The sequence below is a fragment of the Drosophila sechellia genome, chromosome X, assembly GCF_004382195.2.
Source record: "Drosophila sechellia strain sech25 chromosome X, ASM438219v1, whole genome shotgun sequence".
Taxonomy (NCBI): domain Eukaryota; kingdom Metazoa; phylum Arthropoda; class Insecta; order Diptera; family Drosophilidae; genus Drosophila; species Drosophila sechellia.
Window position 1 is genome coordinate 9,829,951 of NC_045954.1, and position 19,048 is coordinate 9,848,998.

The 19,048-nt window shown below is 46.4% G+C and overlaps 1 protein-coding gene across 5 annotated transcripts in view; it reads left to right on the forward strand.

Annotated features, from left to right (window-relative positions):
* LOC6617507 (serine-rich adhesin for platelets) overlaps window positions 1-19,048 on the forward strand; it is a 33,797-nt gene that overhangs the window by 9,692 nt on the left and 5,057 nt on the right. The window contains exons 2-11 of one of the 5 annotated variants that reach the window (XM_032724910.1): window positions 3,804-3,867; window positions 3,944-4,129; window positions 4,272-4,786; window positions 4,853-5,038; window positions 5,104-5,369; window positions 5,430-5,900; window positions 5,965-6,921; window positions 6,983-11,662; window positions 11,773-12,221; window positions 12,381-16,999. In XM_032724910.1, coding sequence (XP_032580801.1) covers window positions 3,804-3,867; window positions 3,944-4,129; window positions 4,272-4,786; window positions 4,853-5,038; window positions 5,104-5,369; window positions 5,430-5,900; window positions 5,965-6,921; window positions 6,983-11,662; window positions 11,773-12,221; window positions 12,381-16,999 — 12,393 coding nt within the window. Of the gene's footprint in view, window positions 1-3,803; window positions 3,868-3,943; window positions 4,130-4,271; window positions 4,787-4,852; window positions 5,039-5,103; window positions 5,370-5,429; window positions 5,901-5,964; window positions 6,922-6,982; window positions 11,663-11,772; window positions 12,222-12,380; window positions 18,728-19,048 lie in introns of those variants that run through there. The other 4 variants (XM_032724905.1, XM_032724906.1, XM_032724909.1 and 1 more) reach the window with 4 other exon arrangements.

Consider the following 19,048-nt stretch of genomic DNA (forward strand, 5'->3'; position numbering starts at 1 on the left):
TTTGAATTTTAAGTTGCATTCAAGAGCCAAACTCAACTGAACTGAACTGAACTGAGCTGAACTTTACTTTATTTAACCACAACAGCATTTTGGCCAAGTCATGCTTTTCGGCTGTGAATGTGTAAATGCTGATCTGGATGGCCAGCTGCATAGCTCAGGGATTATGAATAGCCGGAGCATTATCTGCGGAATTTTTTGTGTGACCCAAGATTGATGGCCAGCAGACCCACAATTTACTCAAATATTCACACATGATTCACGAGCGTTTGGAAGAAAAAACAAGCACCCAAGCATAGTGTAAATATCCCCAGCGCACTGCACATAAATTTGTTTTGTCGAAAAATTGGTTTCCTTACACATTTGAGTCATTTTCGGGAATTCGTCGTATATTTTTATTTGCCCAAGAAAAGTGTTAAGGCCATAAACATGCCAAGTCATATTGTAAACACTATAAAAATCATACGAAAACTGTATTATCCAAATAGTCAAAACTAAACTTAATTCATTTTCATAAAAGGTAATTAGTGGCTAGTTAATATTGTGAGCAACAACAAATTTATTGAGTGTGTACCAATTAAAAGTAATAATGCATATGTGTAATTCCATTAATCACTAAGCTGCCATAAAATTAAGCATTAGATAATTTGATGAATAACGTATTAAACTAAATAAATGGGAATAACTTTAATTGAATACATAAATCTGTGAAGTTTATTCCACGAAGCATTGATTGGATACTCATTTAGTTAGGGATTGTTTAACATGTCCAGAAGTATCTCTTTGTAGACCGACTTGATTCATGTCTGTCAGGCAGCGAAACAAGCGGTTTCTAATGGGCAAACAGCTCAAGTATTGAGTATTAAGTATCTGGATCGACAATCCGCTTCTCATGATCTCAAAAGTTCTCAAAGTCACAAAGGCAAAATCGACCTGGTTCCAATACCACATAAATCGAGAGCAACTGGCGGCGATTTATGAGGCAGTTTTTGCTCGCCAAGATTCAAGGTTAAATCCAGATTTTATGCAAACCACACTGCAACTGAGAAAATTGCATATGTATACGCAATATTTGTGCATTTTTTTTGTATTTTTTTTTTCGGTTTTATTTTGTCGTAATGCGATGCCTTACGTAAGCAACGGGCTATCCAGCTGCAGTTGCAGTACATATATGTATGTATATACACAAGTGAGTAGTGCCTGTATAAATGTGCCACACACACTGGATCTCCGCAAGTGTTGCAACTTGTTGTCGCAGCAGCAGCAGCAACAGCAGCAGCAGCAGCAACATCAGCTAACTGCAACAGCAACTTGTCCATAAATTGTACCGCCGATGGGGCTGTAAATCCGGCCAAAACGATTCTCAATTTTGGCCCGCTGTGGAAGCTGCTGTTTCAGCGCCCTGCAGCAACATCAACGGTGGTGTTGCAGCAGCAACAGCAGCAGCAACACAGTCGACCAGGCCACATTTAGCCTGATTTTAATTGCCAACCACTAGTTGCAATTAAAAGAAAATAAGGCTGCACCGATACAAAAGCAAAATACTAAAGCTGAAACTGTAAATGTAACTAAACTGAAAACAAATCTGGCATTTGCCTTTAAGTACATGTGTTGCTGATGTTGCTGCTGTTCACTTTGCGTAAAATCGACAAATTTGTCAAAGCAAAGAGTTTGCTGGACAATCAATGCGAAATGCGAATTGCGAATTGCGAATGCGAATGCGAATGCGCATTGTACAATCCAAATTGTTGTCATTTCATTTTCATTTAAGTTGTTTAGCTTCGTACTTTTTCTCCATTTATTTATTTTTGAGTAGCCTTTTTTTTTATTTTGGCATGCAATTTTATGTAAGCAGCTGCTGCAGTCGCTGCCATAAAGCAATGTTAAGCAATGCGTAAGCCAACTTAACCAAACCAAACTAACCACCATGTAAATGATGGCTATATATAAATGTAAATTGCCACAGCGTTCCATAAACATATCTTGTTTACCTATGCTGGTCCAATGACCCAATCAATGTCCACACACATTTTTATAAATATTTCGCTTCGTTTCGGTTCGTTTGGCACTAGGTAAATATGCCATTACCCCGCCGCCAGAATTGTCTCGAGTGTATTGGCTTTTGGCATAAAAATGGGACAACATTACCGCCACCACATCGGAAAATAAGTATGTATGCCGGATATGGATACGACTGCGATTTACGGCTAAAAGGGGGAAAGCTTTGAAACGCCAAAGAGCTCAAAAGTGCGGGAATATAAAAAACGCTCCCGACATTTTTCTTTTTTTTGCAGCGTTTTGAAAGTGCAATATTGTCGCCGCTTTCAGCGGAAATCTTGAAAGTTTGAATCTGGGCTAAGAACTTAGAAGGGTGGCTATATCCAATAGCCAATGAAGTTCCATTCTCTACTCAAAGTATTTTCAATATTTTTAGCTGAAAACTTGTGACTTTTATGAAGGATTGCCGTCAAAGAGATTTACCATTATTGTTTTCCATAATTCATTAAAAAAGAATTTACTGGCATTTTTATAGTTTTCTGCATATCTTAGTTGGTCTTAGATTGTGTCGTATTATTTATGCAACACCAAACAAGTGAAACTAGTTTATGTTAGATTTAACCTTTCTGACTTTTGAATAAAATTGGCCTTCAGAAGTGATGTTCTTCTGTCGACAAAGATGTGGCTGTCTGAAATGAAATTTATTTCCAAATTTTAGTACTTAACAATTGGTATAACAAAACTTCCCTTTATTTTTAGATAATTGTTTTTTGCGAAAAGAAAGTTCCCCTTCGGCGCGTTAATGCAATTAGCAAACTTGATTGTTCATCTCATAATCACATGGTATATAGTATACACTATACTATACAGTATATAAAGAGGTATTAAAACCAGCTTCCTAATTAGTTATGAGCCACGGCAATCCAACCTGTTCGGCAGATGCTTTTCGATGGTGATGGCCTATGGTGGTGATGATGCTGTTGTCTTGACTTGATCAATTTTTATTTCCAAGCATTTTGTTCGCTATGTGTAAAATTCACTTCGATGAATGAACGATTTCAGAGTGTGTGTGTGAGTCCAAAAAAAAAAAACAAAATTAAAAAGAAACAGAAAACAAAAACCGGCATGTCTCACACACACGCATACGCAATCAAAGTCGAGTTTTTGGTACGGATTTCTTATGTAATCTGGTGTTGTTTCTCTTTCGGTTGCTGACCAAAATCCAAAATGATTTGGGCCCATTGTGGCTGCTGTTGTAACACTTTGGCATTTTAATATGAAAATTCGTTTAAGATATTTATGACTATGACTCACAGTGAGCGCATAGTGGTGCTCTGCAAACAATAAGAGTATGTGTACTACAACTTCCTAGTCATCAGCAGCAGCCGCCCCTCTTATAACACCAAAAATGGGGCGTGGCACTTGCATCTGATTAGCTCGATGATTTGCATATGAAAATCATCTCGTCACATCATACCACATGCATGATTATGTAAGAGGCGATGGTCGACCTTCATGGGAACCACATCTTCGAGTTCGTGTCTTTGGTCTTTTGTTTCGCCCAGATTTATGCGGTCTCCTTCCGATCTCTAAGCCCCCTCCCCGTCCCTCATCCATCGATCCGGACATCCATCCATAGATTTCACTGTGTCAATGCTGATGGCTGATGGCGATCGGATCTACGATATCGTTATGCAAATTGGCCTGCCCGCCGATGGCTTCCGCCTCGTGCTGGTCGAAATCTTAAAGATCGAATCGATATATTATAATTGTCGTAATTCGCTAATGTTCTTTTTCCTTCATTGTAGTTCCGGCGTGGAGCGGCCTGGCAAACGCTCTTCCTGCTCTGCGCTCTTGCCTATTGCATAAATGGTAGGTAGTTCTAAAATGCCTTCCAGTATCCTGTAGTAATTTGTTCCCATCTCAATTACGTTTCTATCAAAAACAGAAGCCAGCAGCGAGGGTCGCGTGGTCTGCTACTATACAAACTGGAGTGTTTATCGGCCGGGCACTGCCAAATTCAATCCGCAGAACATAAATCCATACCTGTGTACACATTTGGTGTACGCGTTCGGTGGATTCACCAAGGATAACCAAATGAAGCCCTTTGACAAGTACCAGGACATCGAGCAGGGTGAGTGGACAGACAAACGCAGACACGCCCCCGTCCTTCCGGCGAGTTAATTTGACTCGGCTTTAATTTCCTGTCCGTCTGATGACGATGCATCCCTTCATCCCCATCACCCCCTCTCTTTTTCTCTCTCTCTCTCATCCAGGTGGCTATGCCAAGTTCACTGGACTCAAAACGTACAACAAACAGCTGAAGACCATGATTGCCATTGGCGGATGGAACGAGGCGAGTTCCAGATTCTCTCCATTGGTGGCCAGTAACGAGCGTCGGCAGCAGTTCATCAAGAACATCCTAAAATTCCTGCGACAGAACCATTTCGATGGCATCGACCTGGATTGGGAATATCCAGCCCATCGAGAGGGCGGCAAGTCCCGGGATCGTGATAACTATGCCCAGTTTGTCCAAGAGCTGAGGGCCGAATTCGAAAGGGAAGCGGAGAAGACCGGACGCACTCGTCTCCTGTTGACCATGGCAGTTCCTGCTGGCATCGAGTACATTGACAAGGGTTACGACGTGCCCAAGTTGAACAAGTATCTGGATTGGTTCAATGTGCTGACCTACGATTTCCATTCCTCCCACGAGCCATCGGTTAACCATCATGCTCCGCTCTATTCGCTGGAGGAGGACTCCGAGTACAACTACGATGCTGAGTTAAATATTGTGAGTTTACAACATATTTAAAGATATTCAATATCTCACTAAATAGCTTTTCTTATATCCGTGTAGGACTACTCCATCAAATACTATCTGAAAGCGGGTGCAGATCGTGACAAGCTTGTTCTGGGCATACCCACCTATGGCCGATCCTATACTTTGATCAACGAGGAGAGCACCGAACTGGGAGCACCTGCAGAGGGTCCGGGAGAACAGGGTGATGCCACTAGGGAAAAGGGATACCTGGCTTACTATGAGGTAAGCTAAAGATATATGTGAATATCGGTTTTGAGGAATAACTAACCCCCTTTAATCCCCACCAGATCTGCCAGACCCTCAAGGACGACCCCGAGTGGACTGTGGTGCAGCCGAATGCCAATGTTATGGGTCCCTATGCCTACAGACGCAATCAGTGGGTGGGCTACGATGATGAGGCTATCGTACGCAAGAAGGCCGAATATGTGGTAGCACAGGGACTGGGCGGCATTATGTTCTGGGCCATCGACAACGATGATTTTCGCGGCACATGCAACGGAAAGCCATATCCTCTTATCGAGGCTGCCAAGGAAGCCATGGTGGAGGCATTGGGGTAAGTAAAGGGATGTCTTTGGCGTCGTGCAAAGATTGCAATGTTCTCAATCTATTTCAGACTGGGCATCAACGAGGTGGCCAAGCCAAGTGGACCACAGAAGCCATCAAGATCTCGCAGTCGCGATAATGCCAGCAACAGGAACCGTATAAATGGCAAGACCGAAGCTCCACTCAGTTCCAGGAGACCCAGTGCCACAAGGAGACCAGCTGTGAGCTCCACCCAGGCACCACCGCCAAGCACCACCTTCAAACTGACCGAAGCCGAGGGATCCTCTCTTTACATTGGAGGCAGGGCATCTACCACGCCGCCACCACCAACGACTCCCGATCCAGGTTCGGACTTTAAGTGCGAGGAGGAGGGATTCTTCCAGCATCCAAGAGATTGCAAGAAGTACTACTGGTGCCTGGATAGTGGACCGTCTGGTTTAGGAATTGTGGCTCACATGTTCACTTGTCCATCGGGACTTTACTTTAATCCCGCTGCCGATTCCTGCGACTTTGCTCGCAATGTGCCCTGCAAGACCAAAAAGTATGTTTAAATGTGTAATATTTGTTATTTTCATTACTAAACTTTGTACACTTTTCCGCCTTAGATCTACAACGGCGGCACCAGTGACGTCCACAACACCCGCAACCACCACAGTGCGTTCCAATCGAGTAACAGCTGCTCCCACGGCTCGTCCAGTATATCCTCGCACCACCACCACAACAAGCACTACGACCACCACGACGACTACTCCATCCACTGTTGATGAAGACCTGGAATATGAAGAAGATACTGACGAGCTGTCGCCAAGCAAATCCACCGATGCTGAGGAGGATCCACAGGTGATTAAGGAACTGATCGATTTGATTCGCAAAGTGGGTGGCGTGGAGCAGCTGGAGAAGCATCTTTTGCGTAACAAAGATGGATCGATTACATTGAAGGAAAATTCTGCCACTGGAGCAGCCACTACTCCGTCGACTATAAGCAAATCTCTGTATGATCGTGTGCTCAGTCGACCTGGAACATTGAGTTCCTTCAGCCGCAATCGTTTCAAGATCAGCGATGCGACAGAGACAAGCACAGAAGCCACTGCTTCGAGAAGTTCGTCAAGGGGTTCATCGACTCTCACCTCCAACACAAACTCCAAATATTCTTCAGTTCTGAGGGGCAACAGTCGCCAAGGTCCACAGAACGAGGGCATTGAAAAATTGGCTGAGTTCGATGGTTTCCTAAAGGAACGCAAACAATATGTGACCATCAATCGCCATCGATCTGCGAGTCAGGGAGATGATGAGGAGCATGCAGATCAGCAGGAAGAGGAGGAGAACCTGGCCGAAGTTGAGACAACAACCCGTCGTCCTTTGAGCTCTATCACTCCGTCTTACACAAGTCTCAGACGCTCCAGGCCCACCACGGTGGCACCGCCAGCAGAAGAATCCAACGAAGAGGCAGAACAACATACCCAGACACAGGTAAAATCCTATGCCACCTTAAGCCGTACTCGTGGACGCACCACGGCATCCCCAGAAGTCACGGAAGCGGCACCCAGTTCGACAACCAATCGGTGAGTGGGTGAAGTATGTTTTAAGGTGATTGTCATTAATCGTAAAATCTACGCTTTTCAGTTACAAATACTTCGAGCGTACACGACCCACTAAGAGTGCCACTGGCGAGGATTCCGAAGATCCAACAGAAGACGAAGAGGAAGAGTACGAGGACGAGCAAAAGGATATTGTCACGGTACAGAGCAAACAATCCACAAACACACGTAAATATGCGAGCATCGGCCGCAGAACAACCACCACCACAACAGCAACACCAGAAACTACAACTACAACAACAACAACCGCCGGCACTGAGACTGCCAAGGCCACCACCACCACCACCAACAACAACAACAGCCACTACAACAGCAGCAATAACAACAACAATGTGAAACTGAATAACCAAATACCAACAGAAGAGAACATCACAACAACACCCAGCACCACCGCCCAGTCCGAAACCACCACCTCAACTAACGAAACCACTGAGCCAAATGAAAGCACCTCAACCACCACCACATCCATAACTAATAACTTGCATACCATAACCACCACACCCACACCAATTGTAGCATCCACTGTCCCAACAACAACCGCCAATGGCATTAGCTCAGACTCCCTGCTAGCCACCGAGTTGAGCGAAGCCTCACCCACCCACCTTCCTCCCAGTCCCGACTTAGAAACATCAACACCGACAACAACAAGCACAACAACAACGGAACAACCCGAACTGGACACCACAACAACGACACCGAAAACCACAACAACAACCACCACGGGCAACAACGAACTGAATGACGTTAACAACGTGGACGAGGACAGCGAGGTAACGAAAACCAAGACCCAATACAAGTATGCAACCACCAACCGTCGACGCATAACCACAACAACAAGAACCACCAAGAACAGCAACAACAACAACAATGCAGAAGCTGCGAACGATGCTAGTCCAACAACAAACGGTTTGAGTAGTTTAAATAGCATTAGAACCAACCCGGGCAGAAGGCAACCCCAACCAGAGCAGACCCAAACAACAACCTCCGAACCAAACCTTTCTAGTCCCAGACCCTTTGGTTATCCCCGACGTCGCTCACGACCCACAGCTAGCACCACAACCACCACTATTCCCGAAACCGATAATGATAACAATACCGATAATAACGATAACGAAACCGATGCAGTTGCGCAAGTAGTGAAGAAGACACGACTATCTCCAGGGGATAGGCCCAAGGTGAGTGCCAGTCTTCCAACAGCAACCGCAATCAACACACGAACCAAAACCTCCTCACTGCACCACCAAGAATCCCAAGTAGAAGTAGCTGGTAACGGTGGCAATGATAGCTTAAGGCATGATGTAGTTAGCTCTAGTTTAAGTCAATCCAAATCCAACAAAATCGATACCGACGACCTAAGTACCACCCAGCAGCATACCAAGTACACTTGGCGTGCGGTGCGACGTCCTGCATCGCAGCGCACAGTGGTTCCCAATTCTCTAGGGGGCGACGATAAGGACTCCCGACGCTTTGCCGGCAAGCAGTTGAACACCGAATCAATTGTGGAAGACGAGCTTCAAACCACCACTAAGTTCCGCAGTCGCCGCCTGAATTCCGCCGAGGATGAGTCCGAGGTGGCTCTCGAGGTGGCAACTGCGACACCATCGCACGGTTCCCGCAGCTACCAGAGCATCCAACGCTCTGCTGGCAAAGCGAGCTTAGATGACTCTCAAATCCACTACAAAGCCATTACTCGCGATTCCGAAGGCGGTCCTCATCTCACCGCCGGACGCAGTTCCAGCTTTGTGAGGAATTTCGGCGAAGCAGCCAAACCAACTCCACCGCACCAACCTATTAGCAGAGGTGGACAGATTGTGGAGAGCACCACCGAAGATGAAAATGTGGCTGCTGAAATAATTGATGATGAGAAGAGGGGAGAGACGAAGGCGCCTGCTGGAAGCGAGAATACTGATGACAGCAACACGGCAACCGAACAGGAGTCTCCCGAAATTGTAACTGAAGCTGCACTACCACAGCTCGAGATTACCACTTTGTTATCAGAAACTTCAGATGTCGGCAGTTCTTCGGAACAATCAGTAAGCAGCACCACTGAAGAAAGCTCCAGCAGCACCGCAGATTTGAATACCCTCGTTGAAGAAGCCAATCTAGACGCTGAAACCGACAAAAAGTTTTCTTCTGAGATTGATAATGGAGAATCTTCAACGGAAATCAACTCGTCTGAAGCCCCAATTAGCAGCACAACTGTACAATCTGAAGAAGTAAGCAGCACCACTGAACCTAATTCAGAAGCCACTGAAAAAGAAATTGCCTCTGATATCAACGATGAATCCAGTGAAGGTCCTGCAAGCAGTACGGAATTTATAGAAATCAGTACAACTAGCAGACCAGTCAGTTTCCAAGATGATTCTTCGACAACAACAGAAAACCCCACTCGGCGTACATTTAACCGGCTTAGCTCAACTACTCCTGCAGCTGTGCCAGAAGAAGAAACCACTTCCACCGTAAACCCAAGACGTCGAGTTATTGTGCGCACCAGAATCAGCACCACTGAAGCGGAGAGTGAGGCTCAGACAACCACAGAAGGACCAAAACGACGTAGTTTTCACAGAACTAGCACCACAGCGGAACCAAGCAGCTCCACTGAAGCAGACAGTGATGCCCAGATATCTACTGAAGGTCCAACACGTCGTTCTTTCTTTAGAACTAGGATCACTGAAGCAGCTAGCAGCACCACTGAAGAACCTAGCAGCCCCACGGAACCAGAGATTGAAGTCGAGACAACCACCGAAGGTCCAACGCGCCGTTCGTTCTTCAGAAGTAGCACCACTGTGGCTCCTAGTAGCACCACTGAAGAAATCAGTAGCAGCTCTGTAGATGATGATGCTGTAGTGAATATTATCACCACTCGTCGTTCGCTTTTCACTAAGCCAAGTTCTACAGAAGCCACAACAACAGCAACTACAGAAGACTCCGAAGTTAGTAGCTCCACCAGGCGTAGTTTTTTCCGTACCAGCACTACCACAGAAGGCACAACAAGTACTACAGAAGAGGCAATGGACATTGAACACGAGAGTGAGACCACCGCTGCTTTGCCTAAACGTCGAGTTATAGTCAGAGGCAATTTTAGGCCCCGCAAGGAGGGAGATCTCTCCTCTCTTTTAGCGGCAGACGCCAATAAGCGAGCAAGGAACAACCATAGCACTACGAGCACTGAAAGACCTGCTAGTCAATCAACTACATCCAATGAAGAAGATACGGAGGCACAACCACCACAAGCTGAGGAGAAGGCAACCACTGGTCGGGTTTCCTTAAATGCCGTTCGAAACAGTACCACCACAAAAACCGAAAGCTTAGGCAATGGAATCACCCGCACTCGCACCACCTACGTTCGCACTCTCGACGCTGGTCAAAAGGTTGTGAAACGAATTCACACTAAAACCATAGAGGAGAAACCCGCGGAGTATGAGTACATTATCGATGAAGTGACCCATCCACCAGCGCCGATCACCACGCCTCGCACAGTGACCCGCAATCGTGGATCCGTGCGATTCCAGAGTAATGATCTTTCTTCGCTGCTGGCCTTGGACTTTGCCTCACGTAGCACCCGCAAGAAACAAGCCCAAACAGAGACAACAGTTACCAAAACGCGAAGACGCCTACTTAAGAAACCCAAGGAAACCATCGAGCACGAAGAGGTGGAAGAATTCGAGTATGAAGCAGGTCAGGAAGCTGGGAACGAAGTTGAGGAGGCGCCACGTGTGAGCACTACGGCCAGGACTATAATCCGAAGAACTAGACCGACAACAACCAAAACAACAACTACCAGAACAACAACTACGGAAACACCGCAAAATATTGAGGCTAGCACCCGCAGGGCGAGCTTCGCTTTCAAGCGTCCCTCCAAAGCTAGCACAACCACTGAAGAACCAACTACAACATCTACTGAACCCACAACAACCTCAGAAGCTACCACTAGAAGAGTTCCCAACTTCAGAAGACCAGTGAGCACAACAAGCACCCCATCTTCAATAGAAGCTGAGTCTACTGAGGAGGCAACTTCAGCCCCCATTGAGGCCACCACCAGAAGAGTTCTTGCGTTCAAAAGACCTGTCAACAGAACAACCACCCCAGCACCAGTAGAAGAAGAGTCCACTGAAGAATCCACCCCCACTTCTATAGAAGGCACCACCAGAAGGATTCTCGCTTATAGAAGGCCCGTGAGCACAACAACTACCACACCAGTTCCTGTTGAAGATGAATCTTCAACAGATCAATTGGCAGCGGCCAAGCAAAAGTTTATAAATCGTCTCAAATATAGCACCACCACAACAACAACCACTGAAGAAGACTTAAGTGATCTTAAAGTGCAGCTGAGCAATGCCATAAACCGTTTGCAAACGGAAAATAAACTAGAAGTCCAGACAATCACCAAGGGAAGTGAAGCCGCAGAAGATGAAGGCGATGATAACCTTTCATTGCCAATTTACCACAGAAGAAAGTACTATCAGTATGTAAAGGATTCACCAATTACCTATATCGACAAGTCCCCCGCACCACCGGATATCGAAAGTGTGACTGTTAATATTAAGCAACAAATTCATGATGTGTTCAATGTTAGTGAAAATGATACGCCACATAATTCTCTGGGCGATGACGGAGAGACCGAAGGACATCGCAAGGCTATGGCGCAGGCCAAGGAAATCAATGCCGAACTTGGTCATTTTTTATTGAAAACCCCCGGGTCAAAGTAGGTCACCCGGGGGCAAATTTGGTCGGATCAGGAGAGGAAACCCTTGATGATGATGAAATAACCGCTGAAATCGACGAGGATGAAGATGATGAAGTTCCCGAAGGCAGAATAAAAGGCCAGCGACAGGGAAAAGCATTTAAAACAATACCACTAGCAACAGACTCGAGCAATGAGACCTCTAAGATTGTAAGCCTTTCTCTTCTAGAAGAAAAGGAAAGAGGCGAAGATGAAGCCAGGGCTTTACGCACCTACACCAGATTAAACCGCACCCGCTTGACCCTGTCCACCAGGTTACAGGAAAAGACCCAAAGTGAACCACTAGACACAACAACCAGGAGGAGCTACAGCGTCCCCCAGCGTTTCCGTATTCGCTCAACAACGCCGGTACCCTCTAGAACAGAAAACAGTGAAGAGGACGATGAAGAAACTAAAGACAATGAAGGACCATCGCCCAGCACAACAACTGTGACACCATCCATAAAACTACCTACCAAACGACTTTTTACACCTAGAAGGCCCGTTAATGCTGTAATAGACTCAGATTCTTCAGATATACGTAAGTATTTTCATTTATCTGAAGTAAAAATATGGAAACAAAATTAGTAATGCAAATACAAGTGGTTTGACAAATGACTTTTGATTGCATTTAATTTTCGTGGCAGTATGAGTGTCGAAGTCGAACCCAACTAATTGAAAATCATTTTATTTATTTAAGGTAAAGACAATGAGGAAGAGTTAAAGGTGGAATCAACCACAAGACGCCTCTATGCCGGCTTAAATAGATTGAGAGGCAGGGGAAGCACCACCACAACCACCGAGGAAGCAACTGATTCAACCACCGAGGCAGCAACCACAACACCCAAAAGTACAAGACAACCTTATGTGGGCATTAGTCGCAGAGTAACAACTACAACGACCACTGAGAAGTCAGCGGAAAGTAGCACTGAATATAATGAAAGTGAAGATGAAGAAACGGAGTCCACCACAGTAACTCCTGAACAGGAGATAAACGATGATGCTAAAGAAAATAAGGTTGCAATCAAAGAAACAGATGACGAAGTTAGCAAAAAAGCTCCCGAAGAGGCTGAAGACACCAGCACTGAAGAACCCGAACTGGAAGCCTATATAGACGATGACAATGAAATCCCTCTGGAAGAAAGCGGACCTAAAACTGAAACCACATCAACAACAACGACTACCACTACACCAGCAAGCACCACCTCACGTCGTCAGTTGGTAATTCGTCGCCGTTTTAATGGCACTATAACAACAACCACTACGGTTGCCCCCGTCAATCTCGAGAATGAGATCGATCCAAATGATACGGAGAGTTCAACACCAAAAGCGGCAACTACAACTTCACCAAGACGGCAACTTTTAATACGCCGACGCTTCAATGCGACCAGCGGGTCAACAACAACGACGACTGCAAATCCTAGTGCCGACAATGAAATAGATCAGGGCGAGACAACAAGAACAACGCGTCGACCGATTCTGTCACGTCGGCGATTTAATGCGACTTCCATCACAGCAACCACACCGGGATCAACGAACGGCGACGAGATAAGCACACGACGTCCGTATGCGGCCTTGAACCGCTCACGTAATCGCTTTACAACACCGCAAACTACAAACAACGAGGGTGGGGAAAACGGCGATGATGATGATGACGACGGAGAGGAAGAGGAGCAGCTGGCACCGCCACGAGCTGTCTTCCTTCAAACAAACCGCCATCGCGCGCTGAAACCCACCCCTGAAGACGAGGAGGAGGCTGCAGCTGCGGTGCCAGCACGTAGGCCACCCAATTTTGCCGCTCGTCGCACCACCGCTGCACCACTGAGAGTTAGCTCCAGTACGCGACGAAATCTGGTGGCAATCAATAGAAACCTTTACCACCGACCAGAGGAAGATAACGAGGAAGAACCCGACGAGGAGTACGACGAAAACGAAGATGGGGATGATGATCAAGAAGAATCCGTAGATCCTCAAGTTACAAGCACTACAGCACGTTCACGACTTAGTCAACTGCTAGCCAACAGGCAAAGACAACCACTCAGGACAACCACTCAAAAACAGACAGAGACAGATAGCACCGATACAGAAACTGACTCGGACAACGGCGATGAAAACGATGAAGAAGATAACGATAGCTCCGCCGAGGTATCGAACAGTAACCACACACTAAACCACAACAATACTTTGGGGGGTGGCACCACTAACCTTAACAATCTTACTAACCGTAGCACCGCACTGAATGTAGCTAGTCAACGTAGTAACAGCACCGTAGCCAATTATATTAATCGATTCAAGTCAAACAGTTACACAAACAAAAACAAACCAGTCACAGTCACAGCTAATATTAAGGCAGATAGTACAGATGATAAAGATAATGATGGAGATGATGATGGAGATGATGATGATAATGATGCTAGTCTAGAGAATGCGGGGGAGGAGAAAACGAGTGGGGCTGGTTTGAATGCCTTAGGTAATGATGTTAATTCCACACGACGCTTTCAGAATCGTTATCAATTGAGCCGCACCAGAGGCAGCACCACCAACACCACTCCAACAACAACACAACAACCCCAAACCACAACCACCGCCAGACGATTGGCGTTTGGGGGCCGTCAGCGCGCCCAGGTAACTAAACTAACCCTAGTCGATGAGCAGACTGAAGAGACCGAGACTAAGGGTGATTCCCGCGAAGAGGAGGAGGAGGAGGAAGAAGACTCCAACGCTACCACAACAACAACCACAACCACCAGCAGACCAACACCGAAGCGCATACGTGTGCTTAAATTCCGCAGACCCTTAAATAGCAATAGCAATAGTACCACCAATGTAGATAGCACCACTAATAGCGCCACTGACACTAACCCAGACACCACCACAGCCACACCAACAACAGCAAGTCAAAGCACCACCAGCAACAACAACAAAAACACCACAAGCACCACCGGCAATAAGCGTTTCCGCAAGATTGTTCGCAAATTGAGGCCTGTGGACTCAAGTACTGCGGCTAGTGTGGATAATTCCGATGAGACCACCCGCAAACCTTTCGTCCCCAGCCACACCAGATTCGCTGATCAGGATAATGACCTTGTCAATCTCCGCCAGCGGATCAAGGAGCAGCAAGCACGAGGTGAGCCACAGGATGGAGTTATTAGCAATCGGTTTAAGACCCTGGGCCAAAAGGACGATCAGGATGTGTCGGAGTTGCAAAAGTTAAGGGACAAAGTAAAGGCAGAGCAGGCGAGGGGAGAAGGAGAACAGGGCGTGATCAACAATCGTCTGAAGAAGCTTCTGGCCGAGAAGGGCTCGAGCATCTCAAGCCAAAGAGAAGAATCTTCAACAGATGACGACTCTTCCTCAGTTTCCTCGGCCAGACCCTTCTTTAAACGAAAACTGGTCGCACGTAGACCCTACACACCACCCTCGGCCAGTGGTGGCACCACAAAGGCCCCCCTGACCTTTAGCACCACCCGACCCACGGCAAAATTCGTGCGCAGGAAGAACGGAAGATTTGATCCCTTCAACTCGAGTGTTCGCAATCGTGGAGAGGGCTTTGTGAGGAGTGATCCGCGAGGATCCAGATTGCCAGGAACCGATCGCTTCAAGTCTCAGGGAAATAGCGAAGACGATGAAGAGGTGGAAGAGCGCCACGAGCAACCACTGCAGAATCAGTTTGCAACCACTTTGCGAAGACCTTTTGTGCCGAAGACCCGACCAGTTTTGGATAAGTCCAAGCCTGAGCAGGAAGATGGTGCAGAAGAGAGTGAGGAAGAAGACGAGGAGGAGGATTCCGAGGAAGAAGGAGACGAAGAAGAGGATGAAGAAGAAGAGGAGGAGAAGACAGAGGGTGAAGAGAACAGTGCTCAAGAAGATAACAAGCCGAAGTTTAATTCCCCTTACAAGCCCAAGGATAATCGAGCTCCACCGGGCAGTCGTCCCACATTTGGAACCACCGGAAGTGGGTCACCACCTACCGCATCCGGAAATGTGCCCTACAATCCTCGCAATCGCCCATCAAGCTCGGCCAATGGAAATAGCACACCATCCAACCGCTTTGGCACCACAAAGCGACCTCGTGTGGTTAACCGACCGCCGGGAGTGGCCTCACCAAATTTGACCTTGAAACCCGTGGCCAGTGATTACGAACGCACCACACCGCTGACACCACTGAAACCGGCGCCATTCATACCCAGCAATAACAGGAGTTACGAGAGAAAGTACTCGGGTCCATCCACAGAGGCCGCGGAGACGGCCAGCGAGAACTCCCTGATCGAAGAGTTGAATATCGATGCATTGAATGCGAGAAACAAGAAGATCTTTGACAAACACAGTAAGAAGCATCCGGCTCTGAAGCCAAAGGTGGTTAAGGTGGAATCCGAGACGGGATTAGAGGTGGAAACCGGTACGGAGGTGGCGGTGGAAGATGAAACCACCGAGGAGCAGCAGCAGGAGCAGGGCTTTGTGACCACCACACCCAGTACACCACCATCACCAGCACCACCCAGCACACAGTCAGACACAGCCACCACCACAGACACGCCACCAGAAACTGAAACTGAAACAGAAACTGAAACAGAAACTGAAAATGTAACCGAAATTGAAACAGCGACCAATGCTAATGAAGCCACTTCCATCAATTCACAGGATCAAACCATCTCGAGCACCACTCAAGCACCACCGCCGGCCACAACCTTGTTGCATGTGTTCACCCTTCTCGAGGGTGAGGGTCAAGAAGAGGAGCCCACGACCAGAAAGCCAACGGTTCGCTTCTATCCCACCATACAAACGGAAGTGGTGCCCAAGCACAAGTTAATCGAGATCAATCGCATTGTCGAAATTAATTCCAAACAGGCCAAGGCTGCTCAGAGGAAATCCAAGGCGAATCATGACTTTAGCACCTTGATGGTGGAGTCCCTGCCCCACGTGGAGCAGCTGGGCGAGATCAGTGTGGTGAAATATGTCCATTTGGTGGATGGCAGTGACATTCAGATCAACGACGGGCACAGCACAGTGGCAGATTACACGCCCACCGAACCCACATCAGCGGCTCAAAGTCCTGTCTCGCTGCCCGTTAGGAATTCTCTGCCAGAAACCGAGGGCGGTGACACCGATCGCAGTGGCAAGTCCTTGGTGCCTGAAGTTCTAACTGCCGCTTTGGAGACCTCTACCATTTCACTGGAGGGACTATTTGATTCGGCCAGAAAGGGCAAGCAACTGAGCAGCAATACAATCATTGGCGAAACGGAGGAGAGCACAACCATTAGCAGTAGCAGTAGTTCGGCCAGCGAAACCGGAGAGACCACCACACCGGCACCCACTTACGTAAGACCCATTGTACCCCTCCTAAGACCCGAGTCCAATGAGTCCTCACCACTGGTCATTTCGATAGCCAACCTCGATCAGGTGATACTGAGCAAGGTGCAAAAGTCGCTGGCCGAGAATAGCCAAACCACAGTGGCCCCCGAAGTTGCCAGCGACTCGAATTCCGCCTTCTCTGTGCGCCAGCCGCTGGTAGTGCAGGCGCCCATCAGCAGTGGTGCTCAGGAAATCGACACACTTAACACACAAGATCAGACAATCAATGGTGCTATTAGTGTAAACACTAATCCAGTTATACAAACAACAACCAACAGGCCAGATGACGATCAGGTGGCTGAAGAAACCACAATCTTTAGCATTGAAACGGCCACTGAGCCTGAGCTTAACACACAAACAACAACTTCCAAAACAGAAGCCAATAGCGAAACACTAACAGCCATGCCAATTGGTGCTGTTATTATGGGTCAGTTTGGTCTAAACACACAATCAACAACCAATGCAGACAATGACATCCAACTAAATGCTCAAACAACAAGCACAATTAGCAGTGGCGCTGTTAGTTCCGAAGCTATTGGTGGTAACACACTAACAACAACCGCGGACAACGCTCGCCAAGAAAATACACAATCAACAGGCACAATAACAAGTGAGATTAGCAGTGGCGCTATTAGTTCCGACAACAACCACATAGGCACACAAACAACAGTCACCACCGACAGCAGTTCAGAAACTAAACCCACCCAAATATCAACCACAATTAGCAGTGGTGCAATTAGTGGGCATATTGATGGCAGCATCAATCTGAACACACAAACAACCACCACCACCAGCAACAGCACCACCACCACCAGCACCACAGATGTGGGCAGCAAAGTTAGCGAGGCAGTTAGCTTTAGTTCCGAGACGCATGTGGTGCATCGCAAAAAGATGGGTCGCAAAGGGCGTGGCCGACGCCTGCGCAACCGCAAAACGACGACAACGACAACAACCACAGAAACGCCAACCACGACGGAGGCGACATTTGATGACACCACCACAGTGGTGCCAGAATAGGTCACAAAAATTCAAAACAAAAACACAAGAAACCAGAGAAAATCAGCGTAGTTAGTTATTTCTAGTCTTAGCCCTTATCCAGTCGCAAGATTTGCCAGAGAAGAGAAGAGAATCTTCTGCGAGCTTAACCCTTTTTGTTGCCGAACCGTAGATAATTGGCTGCGATGCTTTGGCTTAACAACAACCACGGCGAAACAAATTCAGTAAACAACCATTTCGGCTGCTTTAATAGTCTATCCAAATTTTCCAGTGCTGCTGCTTTTAATTCGAATACTCTACTACTTTATATATTTTTTTGCTGTGTAAATTATTCAAACAATTCGTATTCTTCGAGCTGCCATACCCAAACAACAACACCCACACACTCACATCCACACTCACACACATTTGTTCACACATGCAGATGCGAGAGAAGTCTTTCCTTTGTTCAAAAACAGATATTCTAGAAACATATACATATATAGTTATCTAGAAACGCAACGACCCTCAGTGGATACAAACTTAATCGATTTGAAATTACTTTAAATGGCTTTTACCAGGCGCAGTTCTCTTTTACTTCTATCTCTTTCCGAATAATTTTTTTCACTCTTTCCCTCTCTGTCCGAAAATACTTTAAGTCTAGCTTTAGTTGTAAAATATTTATGCACAACAATAAAATAATGAACAAAAAGAAACGAACCATACAAATTATTTTTGCCACAACAGAACACAAACTACTTCCCCCACCTTAACAACCCGCAAATGTATATATAATATATGTAGGATTTCAAATTGGGAAACTCTTGTATATAATTCGTGCAACTTTTATTTTATAAACATTTATTTTCTTGTTTTCAGTACATTTTCAAGTTTCATATTTGCAGATTTGGTTAGACAATCTTTGGTATAGGTTAATTACTTTATTTTAATTCCCAGTTAGTTCCTGATTGTTTCTTAGGTCGTGAACATATTTTCATGACTTGATTATTTACAAAACATGCTCTAAAATTGTTTTGCTTG